We start from the raw sequence: 20,169 nt of genomic DNA, 5'->3' as shown, positions 1-20,169 counted from the left end.
TTTTGGGTTTTGTTTTGTTTTTGATTTTTTTGAGACAAGGTTTCTCTGTGTAACCCTGGCTGTCCTGGAACTTGCTCTGTAGACCAAGCTGGCTCTGAGATCCACTTGTCTCTACCCACCGAGTGCTGGGATAAAAGGCGTATGCCACCATAGCCCAGCTAGTACCTAAGTTTTGATGATGCAGTCACAACATATCCACTAAAATCAAGACAGAACCATAGGGGCTGGAGAGACAGTGCAGCAGTTACAAGCACATACTGCTCTTCCAGAGAACTAAGTTTCAGTTTTCAGCACCCAAGTCAGGAGATTCATAATCACCTGGATCTCCAGCTCCAGGGGATCTGACACACTGTTCTGGTGTCCAGGGATACCTGTACACACAGAGAAGAACACACATACATAAAAATAAACCTTAAGAAAAAATGACAGAACAGTTTCATCCCCCACAAAAGCTTTCTTCTGTTAAATTACAGTTAAGAGGCATTTACCTCCTCTAGCAATCATCATGTTTTCTAGCCCCACAGTTTTGCTTTCTCTGTAATACTACAGAAGTCGAATTACACACTTACCTTTAGGGTCTGGGTTCTTTCACTTAGTTTACCACACCTGTGATTCATCCATGTTAGTTTGGTTCTTGAACTGCTCAGCAGTATTCTACTCTATGAATAAACACTGTGTTTTTTGTTGTGTTTATTGCTGTAGTCACCAGCTGGAGGTCAATAAGACTACTCTCAGCTTTTGTTGGTTATAAAATTGCTATTAATAATGACTTTCAGGTTTTAGGGTAAAGATGTGGAGGAGAGATTTGCTTTTAGAAAGCATCTGTTCAAATGGCCACATTAACACATAATAAATAAAATGAACATATAATTTAATAATATAATAAAAATAATATATATATATATATATGTACTCACTCATTTAAAAGATTAACTGCACTGTATTAACGTGGTACTTAGCGCATAATCTGTTCTATCTAATGGTCTTGGGGGAAGCTGAGGTTTACCATACTGTGACGTTTAGTTGACTCAGTATATGCCTGATTCTCTTAACACTTAAGAGCATTACTCCCACTGATTTATATCACTGCTTCTGGGAAAGGCAGTCAGTTTTGGGAGCCTGCAGTCAGAAACTCACATACACGTTCTCTGGCTGTCATACAAGGCTGGAGCCTATGAGCAGACAGGATAACCTGCACACCACATTTGCACTGAAGATTTACACGATCTAATATTATCATTCACAGTATGGACATGGTCTTTACTGCTAGAAGGAACAAGACTAGTTTATTTTAACTAAATAATTTTATGAATAATTCTGGGGGAGATTTTATATGACCTGTTTAGGGTCAAAGAGCACTGTAATATTTAGTATTCCTAATTCTGAAGGGGCCTATTTTCAGTACACTTTCTGAATCCTGCCCATCTTGTTCTAGCCATGAAACATTTGCTCCACTGATCTCTGTATTTTACAAATATATTCAAAATAAGGAAATCATTAACACAGTTTTGTACCTCTAAAGTCTTGCTTAGAGCATTTTGAGAAGTGGAATTCAAGGTCAAATTGGACACGAGACAGGCTGGTGAGACAGGCTGGCGTGCCAGAAGCAGCGGAGCTTGTCTTTCTGCTTCCACTTACGATTCTCAAGGCTTCTAAAAAGTTTCACTGCTCATAGGTTCCTGATAAGCAGTATTCCAGTCAAGACCTATGCTTATGTTCCAATTTTTGTTTTAATTTAAGAGTTTTCTCTTCTTATTTATTTATAAAATTTATGGTTTTTCAAGACAGGGTTTCTCTGTGTAGCCCTGGCTATCTGGAACTAGCTCTGTAGATCCAGGATGGCATTGAATATACAGAGATCTGCCTGCTTCTGTCTCCTAAGTACTGGGATTAAAGGCATGTGCTACCACATTTGTGTAAGAGTTTATTTTGTGTGTGTATGGTCTTAGACACATATTAACCAAAGATTTCCTATATCAGAAATTTACTTAAAGATGAAAATAATCAGAATAACTTTTATGTGTGTGCTTGTGCATGTGTATGCAGTTATGCAGTATTTGAAGACTAGAGGTCAAGGTTGGGTGTCTGCCTTGATCGCTCTCTACCTTTTTCAGACAGTCTCTACCTGAATGTGGAGCTCACCAACCCAGTTTGCTAGAGGGCTCCAGGGATCTCCTCTCTCTGTTTCCCTAGTGCTGGGATTATGCCTGGCTTCTTACATGTGTGCTGAAAGTTAGAACTCAGACCTTCATATTTTATTTGAATATAACAATCAAGCATTTTACCAACAGAGCCATCTCTCTAGCCCACAGAAGCCAAATTTGAGAAAAACATGAATAAATGTAATTCCTACTACTTTTGTTGACAGCTAAGGACCCATCATAGATAGACATCATTCATAATATACGAGGGTTTTGGCTGGCTAACTCACCCTGACAGAGGAACAACTTCAGAGTGATATATACAGAGTATATTCATCTATCTCTCCACGGTTCTTTGTGAATCCTTGTTACTTTTGCTGAGAAAGCTTAAGATTTAACATGGCAGCTATGATCCCTATGGCAGAATTTGATGCTTAGAAGAAGGGAAATTAAGTGATATTCCCTAGTATTTCAGTTCAAAGGAGGCATTTTCTCATTGTAGTGAATAGATTACTTTTAAATAAGATGAAACATGTGAGTTACTGAAAGCTGATACAAAGAGCTAATAGGCATCTTAAGATCTATTTTAAAAAGATTTAGTTTTATTTTTCATCTTGTATGTGTGTCTGTGTGGGAGTATATACATGCAAGTGCAATTGCCCTGGAAGGTCAGCAGAGAGGGTTGGACCCTTGGAGCTGAAGTGACAGGTGGCTGCAAAGTCCTACATCCTGTGGATGATGGGAGTCAGACTTGGGTCCTCTGGAAGAGGCAAGATTTAATCACTGAGCCACCTCTCCAGCTTGGTTACAATGATAAGAAACACAGAAATGAGACATTTATATCACACTCTTCCCACAAGATTCAGGTATCATTAAGGAAGAGGGCAGAAAGATTGGAAGAACCAGAGGTGGTTGAAGACAACAAGGAAACAATGTTTTCCAGACACAAAACAGACACAAATTGTAATAGCACAGGAAAGACCTGTGCAAGCTCAACCAAATTTCCAACATGGAGTGGGGGAAGTGGTCATAAAGCCCCTTATCTAGTTTGAGGGGCTGTTGGCATTTGACAACTGTCAGAACTGTCGGGAGAATAATTTCGTTTCTTTTCTGTTTTGTTTTTTGTTGTTGTTTTTTGTTTTTGACAGGATTTTTCTGTGTAGCCATGATTGTCCTAGAACTCACCCTGTAGGCCAGGCTGGCCTCAAACTCAGAAATCTGCCTTCCTCTGCCTGCCATGTGCTGAGATTAAAGGAGTATGATAATATGCCCGGCTAGAGAATCAATTTTCTTTAATGGTGTGAGCCCACCTATGGTAACCACACCTCAAAGAAGGCTCCACATCCAAGAGTAGCTGGCCAACATAAACTGGACTTAGAGAAAGGGACACACCAAGGGGAAGGAATGGAAAGGAGAGACATGGAGTGAAACCTGAAGCTGGGTGGGTAGGAAGATGGAGGTGTATCTTGGAGGAATTGGGGGAGGAAAATGAATGTGAACAAAATACATTATATGCAGTTATTAAAACTTTTAAAAGCACATTTTGAAAGAAAGATAGCTGGAGAGATGGCCAGCTGTAAAGAACTATCATTGCTCTTACAGAGGACCCACGTTCTAGGTACTTACAACTGCCTTATTGTAAGTTCAGCTCCAGGGACTTCCAATGCCTCTGGCCTCCAGGGGCACCTGTATGTGCACATCCCCACACATAGACAGATGGAAGCATAAGTAAAAGTAAAATAAATCTTTTAAAAAAGGAATCACATTTGTAGTTTCAAAAATAGGCTAACGACTAACAAGCTTTTGAAATACAACTTGTTATAGGTTAGCAAATAATGGATATTTAAAACATTGTGATTTATACAAGTTCTTTCAAGTGTACATTAAAGCAGTAACACCTTTCCAGTTCTTAAACATCTACTACATGAATAAATACAGTCTCTGTACTATCATATTACTAAAGATCAAAATAATGGGGGACTTCATTATACTATCAGCCTTACTTCTACATATTTGAAATTTTTATAATAAAAAGGTTTACAAATCCTTTAGACATTAATTTCAGAAATCTACAAAAGATCAGCAGTAAACAAAGCTAGGTAGCAGTTTAAGGACTTCTAGTACAAAAAGCCCGAATTTTGACTCACATCCACAACAGGTAGTAAACAAGGTATCAAATATTGAAAACATTTGAAATAATCCATCTAGTTTGGATTTTCCAAAAGGTCATACCATTGTTCCTCAAAATTAAAAATATTTAAGATGGATGCTGCTATAATCCCAGCACATAGGAAGTACAGGAAGAACTAGAATTAAGATCACCCTGGGTTACACTGAACGTTCGAGATCAACCTGGGCTGTGCGATAGTCTATCTAAACAACAACTCCCCCCCACAACAAACAAAAGGGTATCTTTCAAATGTATAGGTATAACATAAAAAATCATTTTAGGTCTGTTATAATAGCTCATGCCTGCAATCCTAGCATCAGGGACGCTGAGACAGGAGGATGAAAGCAAGTTTAAGATCAGTCTTAGCTAGAGTGAGAACTTGTTTCAAAGAAAACAAAACAATATAAAATTTAACTGAACTGAAGTAGATTTTTTTTACTAAATAAACACAAATGAAAGATCTTTATGTCTCTGAGGATGTTAATATTTTATTTTAATTTTAACTGTACTTTCTGATTAAACTACAAATTAGCACTTTAAAAAAGCATACAATGGGGCAGGAGAGATAGCTCAGTGGTTAAGGGCACTGACCGCTCTTCCAGAAGACCAGGGTTCAATTCCCAGTACCCACATGGCAGGTAATAACTGTCTGTAGCCCCTAGACACCCATAGACATACATACAGGCAAAAACAACAATGTATATTTATAAAAGCATATAAGCAAATATATATTCTCATCATTTTTCAAATAAAATCTCTCAATAGTGGTCATCTTTACACATTTCTACTGTGTTTTAAAAATTTTTAAAGTTCACCCCAATTAATATAAACATTTAAATTAATCTTTTAATCCCAGCACTCAGGAGGCAGAGGCAGGTAGATCTCTGTGAGTTCAAGGGCAGACTAGTCTACAGAATGAGTTCCAGGACAGTCAGGGTTCCAGAACAGAGAAACCCTGTCTGGAGGTGCTGGGGATTGGGGGGGGCACATCTATTTTTAGTGTATCTACTTCTCTAAAATACCTTTAAAATTTAGCTTTAAAAAAGTCATTAGGCTTCTAAATGATTTTATTGAACTCAGAGTTTAAAGTTTACTTTTTAGATACTTGCAGTCAATTTATAAGTTTTCTATATAATATTCCATATCTTTTACAAACAAAATATGTTGAAACCCTAAAATATTGCAGGTTAGTGGCTCATGCCTCTAAACCTAGCACATGGGAGGCAGAGTCAGGCTGTCTGCAAGTTTGAAGTTAGCCTGGTCCACAGAGAGTTCTAGGACAGCCAAGACTACACAGAGAAACTCTGTCTTGAAAAACAGAAACAAGCAAACAAAGAAAACTTTTCAAAAACTCTTATGATGTGACATAAAAGGAAACAGTAATTGTGGTAGGAAAATAATATATGAAATATGATATGTCTTCTACAATGTACCTATAAGTTATACCGAATAATCATTACAGCAAATGTCCTTAGAGGACAAAGGAGAACAGCGAGCAGCAAGGTGGAGGAGGGCTGGAAGGTTTCCTCTTATCTTCTACTGTGTGGTCTTTCAGTGCACCAGTCTTTAAACAGAAAAGGTCTCAAGGGCAAATCCTGCTTCAAATGTCCCTTATCCTCCTGAGTACAGAATAATGTGTTTGTGTGGTTTATGATTACACAAGACAAGACTGTGAACACATGATTTACTCAATGGTCCTTTCTTTTAAAGATAAAGAATGCATTTAAGTTGGTTGTGTACGAAGCTGGTAATTCCTTAATTTCTTAGAAGACTCCAACAGAGAATATTGTCATATTTTAAAACATTAGAAGCAAAGTCACTCTTTGTCTTATTCCCAGATAACAACATCAATTAATGTTTCTGCTTATTTTCAGAGAAAATACAGATGAATAGTTTAATTTTTCTTTATAAAAACAAAATATCCCCATAAAAATTTACTTCTCAAAAATTTTAATGTGTAAATAACTTGAGAAACTGTGTTATGATAAAAGAAAAACAAAAGTTAACAGAACTAATAGCACATCTTCTACCAGGGGCCAGAGTAAGGGACACGTCTCATGAAAACAAGTTGCTCATGCTCCCAGAACACAACCTCCTGGGGAGGAATTCTGTCTTTAACGTGCTGGGTGGCAGAGCCCACAGGAATTACTCAAACTGAAAATCCCAAGCATGCTCACCTAGAGGGAAATAAGACAGATATGATTTGAGTATAATTATTTCCTAGTAATGTCACTAAAGAAAACAACCTCAAATGATCACGGTTGTATGAGCTTCCACGGGTAGAGAACTGTAATATATTTACAGACACATTTGTTAGCTGAGGAAGAAAACATACAGTGAATGTACACATGACATTTTTATTTTTTTAAATAATATTTTCTAAAGCACTCATATTTATTAATACCCTTAAATGGTATTTAAAATGATAAAAAAATTACAAACATTTGAGGACTTACTACATGCTGGATATGTTCTAAGTGGTTTAAATGGCTTATTTTATTTACTCCTTAGTAAGTCAGTAAGGTTTATTAAGCAAGCAGTATTATTCCTGTTTTATGAATAAAAAGCTAAGTCATAGGGACATTTGTGTAAACAAACAAAACTGAATTCAAAATCAGGTGTTTTGTCTCTAGGGCTCATGCTTTTAATTTAGCTTCAGTTAATGTAAAAGTGAATTTTAACCATATTATTATGCACGATTGTTCCTTCAGTTTCTGTATGAACTTCCATCTCTCTGGCTCACTGTGACTACCAGACTCTCAATCCCTCTGGATTCATCTTTTGGTTTCATCTGCTTTCCTTGATAGCCCAGGCTCTAGTTAGTTTGATGTTTGAATATTCTCCCTCAGCTGCTGGAGGAAAAAAAAGTTTGTCCGTGTAACAGTAATCATTTCTAATTTTCCCAGCAAACTTTACCTCTGGTTTATCCAGGACAAAGTCAGCCACCGGAGGGAAGTGGGCCTTCACAACTGCCCAGCAACATTCTGTTGCTCTTTCAGAGCACCTGCAGCAGCTCTTCCAAACTTTTCCAGACCTCATCCCCACATGGACCTATCCTTTTGGAAATCGCGTTAGAATGGGTTTATTTAAAATCCATCCAGAGCAGAATCAGAAGATAATAAACAGGATGCCCAGTTTAGTGCTATATTTCAAATGAGGAACATTTTAGTATGTTAGATCTCAAACATGACATTATAGAAGTACTTAAACGGTACTTAAGATGATTTAAAAGTGATAAATTGAGAACTACCACATAATTCATGAGACACAGTTAATACTAGAAAACACATTCACAATAGACCTAGCATGGAGACATACGTACGGGAGCCTAAGGCAGGAGGATTATGAATTTGAGCCTAGCTTGGACAATTGAGATCTTAAAACAAAACCACCACCTCACACACAAGCATTCACTGTTTATCCAAACTCAAATTTAACTAGACATCTAGTACTTTAATTTATTACTAAGTAAACCCAATCAAATTCCTTCTTTCCAATCCCAGAAGTGTCTTTCTTTTTTTCAAAGGTTAATTCTTGATTGTATTAGTCAGCTTTCCATCCTTACAATGAAATGCCTATAGCAATTTACTTATAATGATACAAGGCTTCTTTTTGCCCATTGTTCCATAGTTCCAGGCTAAGACCGATGGCTGGAGTGCTTTGTGTCTCTGGTAAAGAGAGTATATCTATATCATGGCAGGACCTCATGAGAGAACCAGTGATGTCATGAGCTAGGAAACAAGGACAGGGCTCTCCATTTCCCGCCAAGAACATGAACCCAATACTCTAAGTATCTTCCACTGTCGAAGCCTTAGTTTCCAAAGGTTCTACCACCTCCCAATAATGACAGTTGGGGGAACAAACATTTAACATATGGACCTTTGTGGGGACACTAAATCTTACCGTTTACAGTATTCACCTTTCTACTTATGCTCCTCTCTTCCTCGTTCTACATATTCAACACCTGCCTATGAACCCATATCTTTTGTTGTGTTATTTTGCCTTTCTACTTATGCTCCTCTCTTCCTCGTTCTACATATTCAACACCTGCCTATGAACCCATATCTTTTGTTGTGTTATTTTGCAGTTCCCCTACAGAAAGACATTTTCTAATTCTCTAATTCCCACCCCTTCAATATGGACTGGGCCACATAAACTGCTCTGTCTACAGAATGAATCAGGAGGGCAAATAAGTTATTTTAGAGTCTGGATCTCAAGAGGCCTATGCATTTCTATTTGTCTTCTTAAGTGCCTTTCCTGTTTCCAAGAGAAGAACATAGAAGCCACCTGTTCCCAGAATAAGAGTGATAGGTAAGTGGGACAGCTTAGTTTAGAGCAAAGCTCCCAGAGGGCTTTCAGCTATACAAGCAAGCTCTGTTGAAAGCAGTCAATCTGCAGACAGGCGAGCTATAATAGTAATTATTGTCTTGGGCTCTGTGTTTTAGAATGTTTGTTATACAGCAAAAGCACATATCCTTTATTTAAAAAAAATCTATTAAAGCCTTATTATGTCATTATTTCAACTTACTTTCTTATACCCCCAAACCACTACAGGGAAGTATTAGTTCTTGCTTTCATTGTCTCTCCACTTATTTCTGTTATCTGTACCAATTCTCCTTTCCTGTTCCCAGCCTCCATCTCTCTCCACTTATTTCTGTTATCTGTACCAATTCTCCTTTCCTGTTCCCAGTCCCCATCTCTCTCCTTGGGTAGGATCTTACTATGAAGTTCAGGTTGGCCGTAATCTTGCAGCAACCTACCTCTCCCCCCTATTGCCGAGATTATAGAAACACACAACTACAGCCAACAACTGTAGTGCTGTATTTTAATAAATAAAACTTGCTTGAGGATCAGAAAAGTAAAACAACTCCACTGGCCAGCCTTATAGACCAGGCAGTGGTAACACACACCTTTAATCCCAGTAGCCACATTAGCTGCCATAGAAACTGGAAGGTGCATGCCTTTAATCCCAGTGGTGCATACTTTAATCCCAGCCCTAGAGAGTATTATAAAACGAGAGGAAACAGTTCTTAGACACAGTCTCATTCTGAGATTCCTGGAGGCAGGATTGCCATTTTCAAACTGAGGTTGAGGTAAAAGTCAGTGGTTGGCTGCTTTGCTTTTTGTGTCTTCAGGTAGAACCTCAATTTCTCTCTCTGGGTTTTTATTAATTATGCTTCAAACAATCAATTTTCTTTCAACTGCCACCAAAAATGTGAAAATAATGAATTCTATAGCTCTGGGACTTTCTCATCCACCTAAATGTAAATATTTCACACAGGTTGAAAGTTTTTGGTTATATCCAGAAACCAACTGTGGAAGGCAAGGTGAGCCCTTCAAGTTCTAGCCTCTGGCAATTTTCATTTCACTCAGTGTTTGGTATTAGTAAGTGTTAGCAGCAGCAGCAGCAGCAGCAGCAGAAAAGCAAAGTGGCACTCTCTAATGTTACAGCACTCATGCAGGTCACAAGTGCTGAGACCTTTAGCCCTTGGCACAGTTAGTGTTTGTTACAGCTCTCACCCAGAGTCTGAGACCCTTGGTCTTGAAGACTTAAGAGTTCTCTACAACTTTTCTAGCAACCTGGCCTGTAGGTTCTCTTCTCTAACATCCTACAGCCTTCTGCTCACTTTTCAGTCTCAGGTCTCTGCCCTCTTTGTCCATCTCTCTTATCCCTCTACCCTCTTTCTTTGTCTGGTACTGCAGAACTGTTGAGATGTAGCTTCTGCTGCATTCACACCATGGCCTGCTGATGTCTCAGCTGTTACTGCCACTGGGGTTCTGCTGCCTCTGCCATCACCACCGTTCTACTGTCTCTGCTACTGCGTCCCTCTACTTACCTGCTCAGCAAGTATCACTAACAGAAAGATCTCTCTATAAAAGGAAGAGACCACTTAAGAGAAACCTTTTACTGGACCTGATGTTGCAACACCAAGAGAGGCAGAATGGTAGAGTGTCTCAGGCAACTTACTAAGTGAGCCTGAGCTGACTGCTTATATAGCCCCAGAAAGGGATGCCTGGGTCCCTTGGTTTTGCCTCTTAGTCATGGTCATTAAAGTATGTATTTTGGACTAATCACACAGCCTTGCATCTTAGCATAAGTTACAACATCCTTAGGCCATCAGCAGAGATGCTCTTGTTCTGGTCAAAGTAGAAGTGATTGCTTAGACTTAGACTTCTTCGAGACTTGTGATAGCAGAAAGTCCAGAACAATCTGTTTCAAACAGCTCTGGCTGAGGCTGCACCATCAAGAGCCAGGGACAGCCAGCTGCTACCTTACTGGAGTTTCCCAGGAAGTAACTTGATTACAGGAAATATATGCCATTGTAAATAAGGTTCCGATTCCCTAGTAACCAGGCAAAAGTCAAAAATGGACTGCCAAAATTTTATGTAGGAACTCATCTAGGAGCCTTTAAGAGGCTCCCATCTATCACTAGACAGGAAACTCCTTTGTGACAGGGACAGAGTCCCACTGTATCCCCAGCATCTACATGTACGGTGCCTTGATTATATCAAACATATAATGAAATCGAGTCTTTATCTTAATGTCCTCCCTATTTTTTGTTACTAGCCTCTTGCCTCTACCTTCTTCTTTATCATTAAATCTTTCCTATATATAACTGTTAAAACAAGTCAACTGTAATTTCTTGATCAAACTCATCAGACTCCTCTATACAAGTACCAACCCTAAACTTGATTCACTGTTCAAAATCTTCCACAGTCTGGTTGTAACAAAATTTTTCTAGGTTTTCTGTCAATAGTTTTAACAAATAACTTACTTTTTTCCTCCTTTTGAAAAATTCCACTTCTACAATATCTCCTCTTTCTTTTTCTTTACAAATAGAGTCTCATGTATCCCTGACTAGCCTCAAACTTGCTATGCAGTCAAAGATGATCTGAACTCTGACCTTCCTGCTCTCACCTCCCAAGTACCAGGGTCACAGGTGAGCAACACTACACCGAGTTTACCTGGAGTTGGGGAATCAAACCCAGGGCTCATGTACACTAAGGAAGCACTCTACTTAACAACTTCCCCACCCCTTCACTTTACAATGGTATATTTCCCCTCCAATCAAACTACTTCTTCATTTTTTAATCAGTAAAATAGAAAGTATTCCAACGAGTCATATACAAAGAAAAGCAATTTGTTACTCAAAAAAAGATAAAAGAGTACTACTATGTTAAACAGCCAAGGGAGAAAATGGCATTTAACTCAGAGATGGCTGAAGATTATGTGAGGGAGTGAATTGGAGGTTATATCAGGAGCATAACAACTAACCCAGAGGCCATGGTGGTAATGCCTCTTCTACCTTACTTTCAATGTCTAGTTAAGATGCCATCCAGCAGTGTATGTATACTTTTATGTGTATGACTTGACACTAATTCTTTTTAAAGCACATATTAATTATACATAATGGGTTTCATTATAACCTTTTAACACATGCATATAATGTATTTTGATCATCAGCATCCCCACCCATTACCCTCTCGTGTATTCTTCCCACTACAGGAAGGGGGCTCTTCTTCCCAGCTACTCCCAATTATACTTTCATGTCTTTGTTTGTATGGAGTATCTTAGTTTCTGTTTTATTATTGTGCCTGTATAACTGGAAGGAAGTACTATGGTAAAAATGCGCACATGAAAAATACAATGGAATTTACCTTAAATCCCACTGTAAAAAATGTGCAATAGTTCCCAGCATGAATTATAGCAAATGTTGTTATTTTTAATTAAAAATTTTAATTAAAAGCCCAATAAAGTGCCTTTCCAAAGCATTTGCTGGGGTATGAAGATGGCTCAGTGACTAAGTGATTAATGCACAAGTCTGAAGACCCTGCTTGATCCCTAGCACCCACATTAAATAACAAAAGCCAAGCATGGCTGATAGCATTTGTGACCCCAAGCACTGGTAGACTAAGACAAGTGGATCCTGAAGACTTGCTGACCAGCTAACCAAAACAGCAAATCCCAGGTTCACTGTTAGACTATCAACACATGTACGTGCGCCCCCCCCCCACTTCTCACTATACAGTTGCATACACATATATAAATAAAAATAAAGCATTTCTTATTTTTTTGGTATGGAAAGAAATATTCCATATTAGTTTCTCTCAATATATCAAACAAGCAACAGAAAAGAGGAAGATTGTGCAAAAAAGGAAGTGATTTAGATGCTTAAATGAATCTTACGGAGTGCTCTGTGAACATTTACTCTGAGTCTCAATTTTTCTCATTCTAAAATCTAAATCTTAAAGCACTTCATTGGTTCTTGATTGGAAGGTTATAATATACTTGCCCATGGCCATTCTCACTTAACAGATGTGGAAAGGGGGCTCAGGTAACTGTATCTTTACAATACCTTGTAAACAATTCTGATGCACATTACAGATTAAGAACCAACGATCTAAATAAATAGTAATAACTTCTTCGATCTTTTGCAATTAAAAATGTTACTTTTTATATCTCATTGCTGAAATTCCAAAAGTTTCTACCTTTTTAAAATTGCTCTCCTGTTATTAATGAATAAGACTATTTTTAGGAAACAGAACTATGTCTAAATTGTGATTAAGAGCTTATATTACGGAGTGCTTATCAGTCTAAGGTTAACTCATTTAATATCCATAATTAGACTGTCACAACAATGGAAGGTAAGTGATACCACTTTTATATTATACAGACAAGGCAAATAAAGCAGAGAAAGGAACTTAACCAAAGCTACAGAGCAAATAAAGGGAAACTGCACTACTGAGCCTCAGCTCTCAGCTACTATGCCAGTCTATCCTTTAATACACTATCTGTACTTATAAACACAAAACCACATATGCTCTCCCAACTAGCACTGTTTCTATGCTATGAAAAGGGAAGCACGTGTTTTTAGGAGAGTGCGAAAGGTAAAAAAGAAATATCTCAAGAGACCTGAGTCTAGAGTACTGAGATTCATAGACACCTCTTTAGGTAGGTCACTATCCTTAGGAGAGATTACTCTCCAGCTATTATTTCATCCCAGAGTATCTAAGATGTGTTCTTTTCAACTGATCAATTATTAAATATTAATTTAAAGAATACTAGAAAATTTACCCTATCAGATAAACTAGACTCCCCCAACTATAAAGTAAGAGAGGAAAGTAAACATAGAAGCTAAGTCAGAGTGTCAAAGGGTAGGTAACAATTGAAATGTTTTGTTAATTACTTTGGATATACAAAGGAGAATTTGCTGGTATTTGAAGAATGAGGTGGAGATTGTTGAGTCGAATATATTATAAGGTACAGTGTTCCCTTCTCATCAGCATGGATAAAGGGGGATTTAACTGAAGTCTATGATCCTCAATGTGCAGTGTTAAAATGCCAATCTACATTGCAGTCCTTTTTTTATCCCTAGGTGCACTCAGCAATCTGAGTACAGGTGCCACGTTCAATTTAGTGTTTAGTCACACAAATCCCAGAACAGGGAAAGAGAGTTGGGGTTTTGGGCAAGAGTAGGAACATATTTTAAGGCAGCTAGAGAAAAAAACCAGAGACAGGAGAAGGCTGTGAGAGAGAACAAAGTCTACAGACTGCAGGTCCTAAGGCAGAAGAATCAGAAAGGGATGACAGACTGACACCGAATGGGGAAAAACATCGGAGATGAAATGTCAGGAAACCAAACTGATTGTACTGGAAGAAACTGATTGAGAAAGCTAAGATCAAAGTCTGGCTGGAGACTGCTAAGTCTGCATTTATGAAATTACAGACTGGATATGCGGCATGATCCAAGGTATGGTAAAATTGAGTAGCTGAAATAATGTAAGAATCAATGGAGACAAGCATGCTAAGGAACTGCTAATTTGGGGTATATAAGGGAGAATCTATAACTAACACTATGTTTAGGAACGCTGGGTCTGAGGTATAGATGGTAGACTAAGGGATTAGAAGATATAACCTTTCCCACTCAACAGTAGTACATAGGCTAACTACATGGATAGTGAGTTTGCTCAGGATGAGTGCAGGAGTTAAGGTGAAGAAAATCTGTAGGCTAGATTCTAAAGCCTTTAATAAATTAAGTCTTGAAAGATTAGGTATACTTAATTTAGAGGAACAAATATTCTAAAAGAGGGGTCCTTCTTGTGCAATGAACTTTCAGTGTAAAATACACACACAGAAATGCAGAACAAAGTAGCAGCTTAGCAAAGAATGAGTAATGTTCTTTTTTGTTCACAAACCAATTTTTTCGACTCAAGAAGAATCGTGGTTCATGCTTTAATTCTGAGGCTAGGTTTTCTTGGCTAAACTGAACAGAGAATGAAGTTACCTGTTAATTCTGGTGACAACCAAAATATAAGTTCTTGCTTGCCTTATTTTAGGAAAATGAATTAAAACTTGATTGTTATAGTTTGACATGGAAAGTATCTGGTGAGACTCTTTTTCTTTAGGTGTGAAAATAAAGGTGTACAACAGTTCTTTATAAACCTCAAGAACAAAGTAGCACACTATTCCCTGGCAAGGCTGGCCTTCACCCAAGACTTCTCCCTTCAACAAATTGAACACTACTGTTACAATGGCTCCAGCATATTGACTGGCTTAGCCAGCTGCATGTTTTGTCCAAGTCATACAGAAGTGACTAGACTAGGCAATACTTACCCAATGGTGCAATGCAGATGATAGTGAGAAAAACGATTTCTGCAGCAACAACCAAATGTTTGGTACTGTATGAAGTAAAAAGGGAAAATTAAGTATGACTCCCATGGGTCAACAACACTGTTTGAGCCTGGGCTATGTCTTACGGCTCTTTTTAGGATCACCCACAGCATCTAACATTGGACTTTAGGAATATAGGGGCATTAATAAAAATTTAAAGTAGCAAGACAAAAAGATTAGAACTAAGTAACAAAATGCATGTTTAACATAAACAGTTAAGCTGGTGTTACTGAATCTATTAAGCCTTAGGCACAAACAATTCCTGTTCATGTGCCAACTTTGTAACATTTTTATTGATGTAAAAAGGGCTTATTCTTACTCTTTAAAATTTTTAGGGAGAAAATGTCAGCCACTAGGTCAGGTTTTCCTGGAGGAAGGGAATTGAGGTCAGGTTTACCTGTGCTAGGGCCTAAGGGTCACTGTGACTTCACTTGAATCGTTTTTTGAATTACTGTGGAAACCAAGCTGAGCAACAGTTCTTTCAAACATATGTCATTAAAACTCCAGTAGATGCAGTGGTACATGTCTTTAATCCCAACACGTGAGAGGCTGAGGTAGGCAGATGTCTAGGAGTTGGAGGCTAGCCTGGTCAAGCTCTAGGCTCACCAGGGTTACAAAGAGTGGCCTTACCTTAACCCTCCCACACCCCCAAAACACAACAGACGAACAACTCAAAACACCTCCCTTGGTTGTTTGAATTAGAATGGCCCCAATAGGCTCATATATTTAAATGTTTAGTCCCCATTTGGTAGAACTATTTGGGAAGGATTAGGTGTGGCTTTGTTGGATGAGTAGTGTCATGAAGATGGGCTTTGTGGTTTCAAAGCTATTCCCTGTTAGCGCTCTCTCTGTCTTTCTCTGCCTCATGCTTGTGGATCAGGTATAAGCTCTTAGCTACTCACCAGTGCCATGCCTGCCTGCTGCCATGCTCCCTGCCATGATAGTCATGGACTCAATCTTCAGAACTGTAAGCTCCATTAAATGCTTTCTTTCATAAATTGCCTCTGTCACAATGTCTCTTTATAGCAATAGAAAAGGAAATAAGTTAGAAGTTGGGACCTGGAGTGGGGTTGTGCTGTGACAGATCTGACCATGCTGTTTTGTTTGTTTGTTTGTGGTTTTGAGGAATGTGGAAGATGTGGCACTTTCAACCAAGAAAGAAGTAATGCTTTAAGTGGGACTTAAAGGGCCATCCTAGTAGAAACTTGGAAGACAGCGCTGAGAGCAATGTGGACTATGGATACCCAGCTCAAGTGGTTTCAGAGGAGAATAATGGTGGCGACTGGGCTAGAGATCATTCTTTCTCTTTTGGTTAAGAATGTAGCTACTTTCGGCATTTATCCTAAAAATCTGCCTGAGATTAAATTGAAGAGTTTTGGAATAATTTCATTGGCAGAGGAGATTCCAAGACAACCTAATATTGATTATATCATGTGGCTATTAGAGATCATGCTTATGCAGATCTACAAAGAAAAACAGCAAGCAAGGAAAAGTAAATACAAAAAGAACAGTTTGAGGAGATATAAAACAACAGGAAATTTAATGTTTGAGCTAAGTTTTGTGCCCAAGAGATGAGAGATCTAAAGAAAAACCTGATGCAAAATGGAATAAAGGGAGTGGTGTCCTCACTGCAACAAAGGAAAGGTCAAGCAACAAAGAAAGCCATCAGCAAATCAAAGCCTATGCATATGTATTAAAGGAGGTGGCTAGGTTTATCCCAAGCATACCTCGGTAGCATTAGTCACATGGTTCTGGCTTTATAGTCATGAAGGATACAAGAGTAAAGGGGTTCTGAACTTTTCTATGAGGTTAAGGAGAGCCACTGAGGCAAGATGTGTGGCAGGGTTTCCCTGCTTAGAGCCCCAAAAAGCCACTGTGTGAAGCTAAAGCTTGGATTGTGTTGGAGACTCCAAAATGTTGGAGATGCCAGAGCTATGGTATATGTGCCAAGTGGAAGCAGCTGAAGATAGAAAAGTGTGTTGCAGTTAGCAAATCTGGAAGGATGGAGGAGCCATCTAAGTCCTTAGACACCCAACAGAGAGCTATAACATGTGAAGTCTGCCCTGATGGGTTTTGTATTGCTTTGAAGCATTATTTTATTATTCTCCCTTTTGCGATAGTAATGTATATTATGTGCCATTTTATTTTGGAAGTATTATGATTTTTAATTTTATAGGGGATTACAATTAAAAGGTTGTCTTGAGTCTCAGAAGAAACTGGACTTTGTAAAGAGTGTTGGGACTGAAAGACTAAGAGGACTTTAGAAGTTAGATTAAATGCCTTTTACATTATGATATGCCTAGAAGCCTGTGAGGTCCAGGGAGTGGAATGCAGTGGTTTGAGAGAGAATAATTCCCCCAAAGGCTCATACATTTGAATATTTGAACCCCAGCTGGTGAAACTTTTTGGGAAGGATTGGGAGGTGTGGCTTTGTTTGAAATGTGTTACTCTGTGTGTGTCTGTTGAAAGGAAATGACTCCCCACACACACACAAAAGGAGTAGCACTACTAGGAGGTGTGGTTTTGTTGGAATGGGTGTGGCCTTGTTAGAGGAAGTGAGTCACTGTGGAGGTGGCCTTCAAGGTCTCAGATATGGTCAAGCCACACCCAGTGCCTAAGTTTACATCCTGTTCCCTAAAAGATGTAGAATTCTCAGCTACCTTTCCAGCACTATGCCTACATGCACGCTGCCTTATCCAACTATGATAATGGATTTATCCTCTGAAACTATAAGAGCTGCCACTTCAATCAAATGCTTTTTCTAATAAGAGTTACCATGATCATAGTGTCTTTTCAGAGCAATAGAAGAAACCCTACCTAAAACAGGAGGGCTTTGAGGTTTTAAAAGCCAAAGCCATTACCAGTTAGTATGCCTTATCTCTTTGTCTGTCTGTCACATACACACATGCACGTTCATGTGTGCGTGCGTGCACACACACACTTAGGGTTCAGATTAAGCTCTTAGCTGCTGTTTCAAGCCATGTCTGACAGCATGCTGCCATGCTCCCTGCCATGGTCGTCATAGACTTTTTCTCTGAAATTGTAAGCTTCTATTAAATGCTTCTTATAAGTTGCCTGGGTCATGGTATCTCTTCACAGTGATAAAAAAAAAAAAAGTAACTAAGACACCTCTCCTTTGCTTTATCTTACACCAGGTAAAGGAATTAGGGGATGTGGTATTGTTGGAAAAAGTGTGTCACTGGGGTGGGATCTGAGATTTCATAAGAGTCCATGGCAACCTGTTTCTCTACCTGTGAATCAGGATGTAGAACTCTCAGCTCCTTCTTCAGGACCATGTCCTTGCTTGCTGCCATGCTCCCTGCCCATGATGCTAATGAACTAAACCTCTGAAACTGTAAGCAAGCCCCCAGCTAACTAAATGTTTTCTTTTATAAGAGTTGCCTTGGTCATGTGTCTCTTCACAGCAATAGAACTGTAACTAAGACGTTATTTTTCCCAAAGCAACCTTTATTATTCTCTCCAGACTAGATCAGGCAATTCTATGATGGGATTTCATAGCATCCTGCCCTTTGACTTTAATCACTTCAAATAATCTTAGTAGCTTCTTTTACTTGTTAGAACAGAGATCAATAAATGATGATCCCTGGATCAAATGTAGCCCATAACCTTTGTTAAAAAAAAAAGTCTGACTAGAACTGAACCATACTCCTGTTCATGTTTTATCTATTAATGGTTTTGGGGATTGTGGCAGAGAGACCATATGGCCTGATAAACCTAAAAATGTAACTATTTGTTCCTTAATGGAAAGTTAGTTGACCTATTCTGTAGACTTTAAGCCCCATGAAGTTGGAATTATGTTTGTAATTTTTCCTTTGGTCTTTTCAACCCACAGAGTAATGCTTAGAACAAAAATATCTTTGACAGCTCATATTTTAATCTCAAATATTTTTTGTTTAGATTTTTGTTTGTTTTTAGACCTATGTTTGTGTTTTGCCTGCATTTATTTGTGTGCCACATGTATGCCTGGCACTTGAAGGGCCCAAAGGAGGGTATCAGATAACTTGGAACCAGAATTATAGAGGGTTGTGAGCTACCATATGCGTGTTGAGAACTAAACCCTGGTCCTTTGCAAGAACAAGTGTTTAATTAGAGACAACTCCCAGCCTTTGAAATCTCAAGTTTTAAGTCATATTTATGGGATCCTATGAGTCATTTATAACATACATTATAATCTTTTCTAATCCAGACGACTTCAGTGTTCTGGTCTAATGGAAGAAGAATTACTAAAGCAATATACAAATAAGTAGACTATTACAACTAGAGACACATGCTATAGAAAAATAAATTGCACAACAAAAGACCTAAAAAGAATCATAATCAAACGGTATGGAAAGGCTTCCCTATGTAAATGATCTGTGAGAGGAAACTTTAAGAGTCAGTTAATAGTTTAGGAAAAAAAATGGGGGAGGAAGAGCAAACTGGGTAGCAGGAATATTAATGTAATTCTCTGCTGGAGCTGGATAAGGAATATGGCAAGTGTAATTGGTTCCCTTTTAAAAATAATAAACTAGAATGTAAAATCCTTAAGATATTAAGGATTTCATTCTAAATTGACAAAGGTTTCCAACCAAAAACTTCTCAGTGTGCTATTTATAACACTATAAAGTTTGAAAGTCTGTTGTCCAACACCAGAAAATAGGTAGACTACCCTAGATCCTTATTACAGTATATCCTACAGTCATTAAAATAACTGGTAGTTTGAATAAAAATGGCCCCCACAGGTTCATCTATTTGAATGCTTAGTCACCAGGGAGTAGAACTGTTACGGGATTAGAAAGATTAGCAGGTGTGGCTTTGCTAGAGGAAGTGTGTCACGGGGGTTAGGCTTTGAGGTTTTAAAAGCCCATGCCAGGCCCAGTGCCTCCCTGCCTGCTGCCTTGGACTAGGACATAGCTCTTAGCTACTTTATCAGCACATGCCTGCCTGCCTGCCTGCCACTGTGTTACCCAACATAATGATCATAGACTAACCCTCTAAAATTGTAACCAGTTCTGGGGGCTTCAATGCTTTCTTTTATAAAAGTGGCCTTGGTCATAATGTCTCTTCACAGCAATAGAACAGTGACTATGACAATGTATATGAAAAGTTTTAATTGGCATGGGGAGCTTTTGTTACATTGCAGAGTGAAAAAACTAGGGCACCATTTCCACTATGTAATATATTCA

The 20,169-nt window shown here is 38.5% G+C and overlaps 1 protein-coding gene across 1 annotated transcript in view; it reads right to left on the bottom strand.

Moving 5' to 3' along the window:
* Positions 1-20,169, bottom strand: part of LOC125394293 (uncharacterized) — a 114,513-nt gene that overhangs the window by 85,375 nt on the left and 8,969 nt on the right. The window contains exon 3 of the mRNA XM_087898460.1: positions 319-371. Within this exon, the coding sequence (XP_087754586.1) occupies positions 319-371 (53 nt within the window). The remainder of the gene's footprint in view (positions 1-318; positions 372-20,169) is intronic.

The sequence above is a fragment of the Myodes glareolus genome, chromosome 1 (assembly GCF_982192425.1).
Source record: "Myodes glareolus chromosome 1, mMyoGla1.1, whole genome shotgun sequence".
NCBI classification, from domain to species: Eukaryota; Metazoa; Chordata; class Mammalia; order Rodentia; family Cricetidae; genus Myodes; species Myodes glareolus.
This window is presented reverse-complemented; position numbering and strand designations above follow the sequence as displayed.